General features: G+C 42.0%; 1 protein-coding gene across 1 annotated transcript in view; it reads left to right on the top strand.

Moving 5' to 3' along the window:
* Positions 1–10,124, top strand: part of UBE2E2 (ubiquitin conjugating enzyme E2 E2) — a 343,460-nt gene that overhangs the window by 244,320 nt on the left and 89,016 nt on the right. Inside the window, exon 4 of the mRNA XM_030887671.2 lies at positions 3,539–3,671. Within this exon, the coding sequence (XP_030743531.2) occupies positions 3,539–3,671 (133 nt within the window). The remainder of the gene's footprint in view (positions 1–3,538; positions 3,672–10,124) is intronic.

The raw sequence follows: 10,124 nt of genomic DNA, 5'->3' as shown, positions 1-10,124 counted from the left end.
GAAAAAAATCTTAAAAAAGAAAGCAGAAAATAATACAAACTAGAACAAATTTAAAATGGAGAAAAATGATCAAGTCTTAAATGTTAATCGAACTATGCCTGCATAAGCCCACTTTTCAATACATTGTCTGATAGCAATTGCCTCTCTGCCGCCCCACCCCCAATAGTTCACCATGTATGTAGGTGCTTCTCAACAATATATTTTCTTGTTTGCTTATTTTCAAATTTTATAGTAGTAGTAGCTTTAAGTACCTGACACTGCTTCAAAGCCACACATAAGGTTTTTAGTGGCGTTTTCCTCTGAAGTGGGTAGCCCAGTTCTAATCCCTTGTCTGTTCTTGGTCTGGAGGCTCCGCTGAAACCTGTTCACTTTGACCCTGCTGACATTTGAAATACCAGTGACATCGCTTCCAGCATCAAAGCAACACACAAGCCACACAGTACAACAATCTGTATGCTGAGCAGATCAGAGAGTTCGCAGACTTTTCAGGAGAAGGCCACGCCCACACAGAGGCCTCATTGGCTATGACCCGATTGACAGACTAGACTCCACCCCTTCACTCATTATCCTCTCCAGTCCCAAATTGACCCCAGGTTAATGTAACTACCACATTTACCTTTGCAACTCGTCCACATGAGTTTTCCACTGTCTTATACCCTTCCTTTGGGGTGAAGCTACCATCGTTATGAGTCTGACTGCCAGTGGGTATTGGTGTTTTGCGTTTTGCTCTTACAAACAGCTGCCATGAAGATTCTGTGCATCCCTCCTTAAGCACATGCACAAGAATTTCTTTGGTATGTACACCGAGGAGTGCACTTGTAGGGTAGGAATACACCAGGATTCAAAAAGTTTGTGGAAAAATGGAAATGAAAGCGTAGAATTTTTCCACAGACTTTTTGAAGCCCCTCATTTATCCCTCTCATATGCTTCATCAAAATGATTGGTGCACCCACTTGTTCAGCGTTGTGTCTGAGAGTCTGGTGTTTCTGTGTCCTCATCAATTCATCAGAAGTTGCTGTTTGCCCATAGGTTTTGTAAAATGAGACTATGGTTCTACATTTTTTATTTCCGTGATTAAATGGAGCGTGCTTAGTGTGCTTATTGGCCAGGATATTTTGTCTTTCTGGAAATGCTTCTCTTTTGGGTTGTGAGTCTCTTTTTGATTCAGAATCAGAATTTGTAGACTGTGTATTCTGGACACTAGCCCTCTGTTGGTTTTATATGATGCAAATATCGTTTCTCAATTTGTGGCTTGTCTCAGCTCATGACAAACCCTGTTTTTTTACTCTTTCATTCAAGTCTGTAAGCCTTCTGCAACAGAGGTGTATATTTATTGCTGTGTAGGAACCCAGTATCTGTTCCAAATACAAAAAGGAGCTCCCTAGTCGCATTAGTTCTGACATATATTAAGTTTCCCTATGTGTTTCCATATAGGGAAAGGTGGAAGAATTTCTGTGATCATCTATATAAATTTTAGAATGGTTTCTTTAAGCTTTGTTGTAAAAAGCTATTGGACTTTTAATTGGAAATGCACTGGATTAATTTGGAGAAAATTGACGTCTGTAGGATATTAGGTCTCCTTATCCATAAACAGTACTCCATTTATCTAACTCTCTTGTGTGTTCTTCAATAAAAAGTTTCAAATTTTCTTCATAAATGTCTTATATATCTGTCATGAGACTTATTCATAGGTTACTTGCATTTTTAATACTATTGTAACTGGTCATTTAAAACACATTTTTTACTTTGTTGAACTTCTGAAATGCAGTTGATTTTATGTGTGTGTGTGTGTGTGTGTATATATATATATATATTCAGCGTACATATAACCACTTGGGTAAACTTTTGTATTAAGTTTAGTAAATTCTATGTAGATTTGGGAAGTAGGGTCTGTATATGTAAATCCTGAAAATGCTAACACTTTTCTTCTGTTTCAAGTCGTGTGTTTTATCTCTTTCCCTTGTGTTATTTCATGAGTAAGATCACAGTGATTGGAAGTGGAGAGATAAAGCAGACTCTTCTTGTTCCCTAACTTTACGGGAGTGTTTTCAATAATTACAATTTTATACAATAATTGCTGTGAGGTTTTTGGTAGATGCTCTTAATCAGTTAAAGGGAATTTCCTTCTATTTTGGAATTCCTTCCAATTTTGTTAAGAGTTTTTAGCATGAGCGTCTATTAAAGTCTATTGGGAGCTTTTTGTTGGATCTGTTGACGCTAGAATTCTTTTCTCTTTCAATATATTGGTGAAATGAGCTGCATACACTCTGGGCAGTTCGAAACCACCAGCAGCTCCGCAGGGGCTGGGTTATCTCCTCCCATATGCCGCCCACAGCCTTAGAAACCCGCTCGGGTAACGACATCAGTCAGCATTGACTCATTGGGAATGCGTTTGGGTGTGGAGGTTATTAGCTGTCTTTTCGCTCCTAGAATAACTTTGTCTTAACTGTACTCAACTTTGTCATGATGCGTGCTTTTCAAACAGATGTGCAATGGTGAATTGTTGGTAGATATAAACAAATTTCAGAACTAATGTATGAGAGTAAAATCGTTTTTGGAAGACAACCTTCCCCAAGCACGTTGGCTCACAGGTTGTATATCTAGTTATTACATGTCGGTAACGCCTTGGTGTAGTGGAATGAACACTGGAAGACGAAAGCCAGCCTTGTTGTGCCCTCCAGTTCAGAATTCATTTGACGTGCATGAGCTTTACTTTCCTCAATGAAGAATCTCCGTGAGAGTTAGTAACCATGTGGCTTTACTCACCTTCCTATTAATCCAGCATTATCCAACAAACATTTACTTACTAGACACTGAGGCCAAGGCAAAATCTATTCTTCTAGGAAGAATATTCTAAGAAGGGAGAGAATAATGACGAAACAATCATAAAAGCAGTTTGGGCATCTTATCTCCAGATCCAAAACCAAATACACTGCCTAGTCATCTCCCATTCATAGCAACCCTGGAAAGGGCTTGTGGGATGGTGACTTTACCGAGACAGCCTCAACTGTGGTTTAACCTAAGGAAGGCTCCTTTTCACTGGTAGGGAGAGAGGAAGGAAAAGATTTGGATGGGATGTGGAACTTGATGTGGAACCTTTAAGAGATAGTTAATAGTTATTGATCTCCACAGACCCTGCTCTTGGTTGTTGACAAAGGGATTGGACTAGTTGTTTTCCATGGACTCTTCTAGCTTTGAAACTTTGTTTCCTTAACTTCTGACTATTTCACCCTTTCATGCTTTCTTAGACATTTGTGTTGCTACCTCTGGGCTATGGCTGTTGAAATCTTTTTGTTCCAGGGCTTAGAGATGTGAATGAGATAAAGGAATTCTTGGTTCTGTTTTGTTAAGTCATGCCAACATATATCATTTTTAAAAGGCAGATGATATTTTTATATGAATTGTTACACAGAATTAACCTATTTACTTTGTTATATTTCTATGAAATTGCTCTACTTGTTGTTACCATAACTAGATTTCTAAACCCCAATACGCCACATAATTTCTAAGCACATTTCATTTGTGTGTCTTATTTTAGTGCTGGACCCAAAGGAGACAACATTTATGAATGGCGGTCGACTATATTGGGACCCCCAGGATCTGTCTATGAAGGAGGGGTGTTCTTTCTTGACATTACCTTTTCACCAGACTATCCGTTTAAACCCCCGAAGGTCAGTATGAACCATCCATCCTCTTTGAGCAATACGCATTGTTGTGTCCATGCGCCCACTAAACCCACTGCCACTGAGTCGAGTATGCACAGACGGACCCTGTGCAGACGAGAAGGCTTCTTCACAAGCTTATTGGAAAAGTCAGCTGTGTTTTAAGATGATTCCATTTTCAACCAACTTGTTGAAGCCTCCTCAGACATATTCTTAAGTATATGTATCCAGAAATTGATGCCTTTTTTATGAACGGGAAATACTTCCCAGAACTGTGTGTGTGTCATAAGGAAACAACAGAATGATGAAAATGACAGGCATCCTCGCCAGCAAGCCCTTTGGTTATACTTCATTGTTCCTCTAATCTTCTCTCTGTCTCTCTTCTGTGATGTACAAGGAGGCTTTGGAATATCTTAAAAGATCATAGAAAACTGTGGGGAAATGGGATGAAAGGGGAGCAGGAGTCATTGTGAGGCTCCCTCATGTTTTTAGGTAAGCTAGGACAGCAGGTGATGGGAGTGTAATTAGAGGTGAGGGTAGGCTGGGCCAGCCCTAGAGCCCTGAGCCTGTGAGCCTGCGGGAGCCAGAATAAAGGCAGAGCCTGTGAGGCAGCATTTCTGGCACCAGCTAGTGAGCTTTGGGTTTTAGTGTCTCCACAGTTCAACGTCCCACCGGATGTGCAATACACATGCCTCCGGAAAGTGTGACCCACAGTGACTCAAAGCCATCCTGAGAACATTCCGTAAAGAAGTATTTATTGTCCATTAATACATCAGATTAACTAATGCAGTCTTTTATGCCCACATCTAAAGGAAATACAGAGTGCAAGAGGGCAATGGAATCCAAACAGGAGAAGAAAGATTCTCTTATATGCTTTTTTTTTTTTAATTAAAAGATCATTGTATTGGGGGCTCTTACAGCTCTTATAACAATCCACACATCAGTTGCTGCCATCCTTATTTTCTAAACAAGTTTCGATTTGAGTCCTTGGTATCAGCTCCTCTTTTCTTCCCATTCCTTTTACGGCCTGTAAGTCAGCCACGTGACTATTTTAAATATCCCGTCTGTAAGCACGTGTTCCCCCTCCAGCCCAGGAAGAAAGCTTGAAGACGTGTGTGGTGAAGGAACCCTGTGTGGTGCCAGCATCCATCGCCTCCCCATGTGGGAGGGAAGTAAAACTTCTCTACATTGGAAGTTGGAGTAAAGAGCTTTAAAAGCAAAAGGAATGACTTTCGGTAATTGCTCTTCCTTCCTCCCTATGAATACTGTACTCTAATCATCCTCATTTTACAAAAGAGGAAACCCAGGCACAAAGATTCCGTAATTAGGCGAACACCAGTACTAAGATTTGAACCCAGGAAGCTGGCCTGCAATGCCCACCCTCTTGACACCCAAGCTGACCGTGTTGGTCGCACGATTGACCACCCAGACTTGCATTTGGCTGGAGTTCAGTGACAAAGCACAATAACCTAAAACTCATTTTCTCCTTTTCATGATTGGGACCCTCCTCTCTGCGACCAGCCTGTACCTCCCCAGTAGTACCCTGTTGGACTCCCAAGGGCGTGTCCTTTCTCTGAAGGCCTGCAGTGGAAGCTCCCTGGGGAAGTCTCTGTGTGCGTGGTGGGGGGAGGGGGTGGGGAGAAGCTGCACCGCTGGTCATTTGGTTCATTGTAATAGAAGCCTCAGGAAAATGCGTAGGCTTGTCCATGACAGAAGTGTGCAGCTCAAACAAAGCTCGGTTGAACAACGAATAAGTTGGACAAAGTAATTCCATTTTCCAAAAGACCTTGATGGTCTAGAAAGAGAAGCCAAACTAGCAAGATGGAACGGTAAGTGGCTAATGGTGGGGGTCCTGATACAAGCACAGGAGAGGGGGAAAAAGGCCTGCTTTATTTCTTACAAATGAAATTTTTGAATTTGGGGCTGGCTAAAAATTCTGTGGGGACCTGAAGGATACCCTTTCCAGAACTGTGAACCCAATCACATTGCATCTGAGTGCCTCATTCACCTCGAAACCCCACCATTTCACGACCCATTCACTGCCTGCCTACTCATAGCAACTGGATACAGAGTTTCCAAGGCTATAAATCTTCACAGAATCAAAGAGCCCCCTCTTTCTCCCAGGCAGTGACTGGTGGGTTTGAGCCACTGACCTGTGGTTAGCAGTCCCACATTTGCTGAACAGCACCACCAAGGATCAAAACCAAGCCCACTACCTTTGAGTCAACCTTATTGGGCAGAACAGAACTCTGCCCCTTAGGTTATAAATCTTTACAGGAGCAGCTTGAAACAGCTGGCAGATTCGAACTGATGACCTTGAGGTTTGTAGCCCAGCTTATAACCTACCATGCCACCAGAGTTCCTTACCTTAAAAAGGTTCTTTTTAAGGAACTCTTTTAAAAAGGCTTTACCTTACCTTTTTAAGAACAGATGAATATATGTCAGGAGAGAATCTTGAGTTTCTGCACTGGGTCAAGCACAGCACTGGGCCTCACGGTGCCCTTTTACTGAAAAGGAGACTTAGATGAGGCTTAGAAAGATTTTCTAAGAATATACAGCTAGGAATTTACCCATCTGTCTCCAGGGCATGTGCCTTCCGGAAAAGGACATGTGATCTCTGCCTTCAGATGTTTCAGAGATGATGCTATGGGTTGAGGTTAGACTCTGGATGGCTGGACAAAATAGAAACAGAAGGGTGTCCGTTGCAGGGAGCTGGGTTTCAGTTCTGTGTCAGACTGTGCGCCCTCCCCTGAGAGTGGAAGGTCCACTTACACAAAGTGACATCCCTCCATTGGGGACCGCCTTTAACATTGAGCAAAATTGAACTTACATAACTGGAACCACTTATCCCACCCCCACAACCACTTTATTGGGAGCTCTCACAAATATCCTACCGTTCCATAGTGAGGTCACATCGAGCAGTATTGTTCAATTGATACTACAAGCAGTTTCAAAACAGTTTCTTCTTTCTCGAACTCCATGACATCAACTCTCCTCTCTTCCCCCTCCGCCACTGTACCCCCCAGGAACTCTTATTCTACTTGTTGTCTCTATAGGTTAATCAATCCTGGATTCCATATATTGAAAAACATGTAACAGCAATTCAAGAGGGCTACCTGCAATGACAAAATAACATCAGAGATAAACCCCACTATTAAAAACAACAACAACAAAAAGTGTTGAAAACCAGATCAGGGGGCAGGGAGTGATCAAGTGCCAAGGTTTTACGCGTCAAGCCAGGTAGAACCACATCTTAAATGAACGTATAATAGAAACCTCTATGACATTTTTCATTGCAAATGATTTCCCTCCTAATTTACCCACTTTAGAAATCAGATTTTACAGATAGATAAATATATTACTCTAGGTGAAGAAAGTTGGTATGTGTTGTTGAAGAATGTTATCTAAAACAATCCAAAGGAGCCTTTTTATTATTAATAGTGTAGAAGTATAATGCCTGTACTTTTCTCATCTCTTTGTTACCAGCAAAAATGATTATTAGAAGTTGCCTCAAATCCTGGGTGGTGTTTTGTTTTTTCTCTCTCCTTCTCACTCCCACTCTCTGCTGCTTGCACCCTTTGCTCACCCCTTCAACCTGAGCCACTAATTTTGATGCATGTAGCATTTTCCAGTACTCTGAGGAACAAGCCAAGAAAGCCAGCCATAGGTGTGAACGGAGAAGTGTTGGTGAGAGCAGAGGCGCATGGTAAACCTAACTGGGTACCGTAACGGTTATGTGCCAATATTCATACTGTAAAATGTGTCTCTAGCATGACTTGATTCAAAGGATGACTTTTTTCAAACACTCTTGGTATCTTGCATTTGTTTGTTTTTAAGAACTTTTAAAGCACTCTGATACTCTGATGACAGCTTTAAGATCACTGGAGTGACTGTGGAATGACTCTTGGTGACCCTCTAGAACAGGGTAGAATTGCCACTGTGGGGTTGTGAGACTACTAACTATGGGAATAAAAAGCCTCATCTTTCTCCCTTGGAGTGACTGGTGGTTTCAAACTGCTGACCTTGAGGTTAGCACATAACCAGTATATCACTAGGGCTCCTTTTACTCTTTTTAAAGCCCTTCCATAGATAATTTCTCCCTTACCAAAATCTTGGTGGCTTTATGATTACAATTTAAGCTTAGCATTATATTTTCTTCCATTAATACACGTCTCTGTGGTGTTGATTCTAACTCACGGAGACCTTCTGTGTGCTGGAGTAAGCTGAGCTCCATAGGATGTTATTTCTCTCCCTACCCCACCCCAAGGATTGTGCAGTGGGTGGTGAAGTGCCCCTGCCTGGCACCCTGGCATGGTGGGTGTGTCCGAGCAAGCCTAGCATGGTGAAGCCGAAAGTCTCTAACCCTGGAGTAGCCTCACAAGACGGAAGGTGTCAATCAAGGCCTGGTACTGTTTACAATCTGGGTCACTGCGGTCACCTGTGATCTTTGACCCCATTCATAAACTATCGTGAAGAAACTGTATTCTTGCATTTTTAAAATACATTTCCTGTAATTAAGTACCAGATCTTACTTTGATTTGCCATGATATTTATATTAGCTCCAGATCATGGCCATGAATTTTTCATTGCTAAATATATCTCAGCAATACATAAAAGTATGTTCCACAAACCAACTATCACCATATACTACATTCATACATAATATCTAGGTGAGGAAGAGGGAAAAACCCACTCTTTAATAGTATTGCTTATTAATCTTTAAAAGCTTATAGTTTATTATAGATTTCATCTATATTTAAAAATGTTTTAGAAATTAATTCAGAGTAAAAATGTATATTATATTTGCTATATTTTCCTGGCATGTATTGGAGCCCTGGTAGCGCAGCGGTTAAGTGCTCACCTGTGAGTGAAAAGACAGTGGTTCAAACTCCCCAGCTGCTCTGCAGGAGAAAGTCTGGCACTTGGCTTCTCTAAATACCTAACAACCGTGGAAACCCCGTTAGGCAGTTCTCTGCCCTATAGGCAGGTTAGCCCAAATTGACTGGTTAGTAGTGGGTTTGGGTTTGAGATAAAGAGGAAACTTGAATAGTTTGGGAAATTTTCATTCTTTTCATTCCTTTTTATGAAATCTTAGAGACCTCCCACTGTGTATATACACTTTTGTATGTATGTATGTGTTTTTTATGAACTCTTACCTATGGACTGCTCATTAATGAAATAGTAGTGATTCCTAACTGCTGTGGACAGCAAAGTACATACCGTATATACTAGAGTATAAGCCAACCCGAATATCAGCCGAGGCACCTAATTTTACCACAAAAACTGCATCAAAAATGTGCTGAAAAACTCAGCTTATACACACGTATTTATGGTACATCATTTGAGTTACCGGGTTTTCAGAATCTCCGTGCCCCGTTGCTCATTAGATTTTTGCTTTAAACTGTCTTGTCGCCACACTCTTGAGTGAAGTAGCTAGCTAGCTATCGGGTGGTAGCGATAACCTGCATGGGAAAGCCAGAGAGATGTGTAACTGAAACTCTAGCGAGTTCTGCAGCCTCGTTTAGCTGGTTTATTGTTACGTGCTTGTTTTTATTGTTGCTGCTGTTCCTACTGTGCAAAGAAGACAGCCGAGTGTGGCGCCCAGGATTTTCAGAAAGAGCAATAATTGATGAGTGTAACCCCGGACTGCCCTCATTTTCTCAGCAGCCTTAAAGAGCAACACACACTTGGCATGGAGTACCATAAATTAACTTATTTTTAACCCGACTTTAGACTTCAGATAAAACTTGGCTATGGATCAAGTGCTTTCATACATATTGAATTGCCTATTTGACATCTCCACTTGAGCAGCCAATAATCATCTCAAACCTAGCAGGTCCAAAACCAACCCAGCGATTACACACACGTACGTGCCTGCTCGTTTCAGCCAAACCAGCTCCTCCTGTCTTCCCAGGTGTCAGAAAGTGGCAATTGTACTTTCCCAGTTGCTACAGCTAAAAACATACCAGTCATCCTTGACTCCTCCTAAACCGCACACGCTAGCAAGGCAGACTTAGTCCTCCTGGCTCTGCCTTCACCCTACTGACAGACTGGAACGTTCCACCCTTCTCATCACCTCACTCTAGTAACACACTAGTCAACCACGGTCACCCAGGCCCCTCCCTCAGATTAGTGTGGATGTCTTCAGTCTGGTCTCCCTGCTTCTGCCCCTGTCCCTTCTGCTCCCCTTGCTATAGATCCCTCGATCAGAATATGTCAGTCCTTTGCCTAAAACTATTCCTTGATTCACAGGTCAGAGTAAAAGCCCACAAAACTCTCTGCCTGTCCACATTACATTTTTTAAGGATAGTTACTATCACTGGTGACTCATGTGGCCCAAAGACTCTTACGCATGCCCCTTCCCAAAGCCTTTACCCCTGCTCACCTTCTCACGGACATCCGTCTTCCCTCAGAACCTCCCACAGCTCACTTGTGGCTCTTCCACGACAGCTCCGTGGTACA

Source organism: Echinops telfairi, unplaced genomic scaffold (assembly GCF_000313985.2).
Source record: "Echinops telfairi isolate 266 unplaced genomic scaffold, ASM31398v2 ScPeMD7_7420;HRSCAF=8458, whole genome shotgun sequence".
In the NCBI taxonomy this organism is placed as follows: Eukaryota; Metazoa; Chordata; class Mammalia; order Afrosoricida; family Tenrecidae; genus Echinops; species Echinops telfairi.
This window is presented reverse-complemented; position numbering and strand designations above follow the sequence as displayed.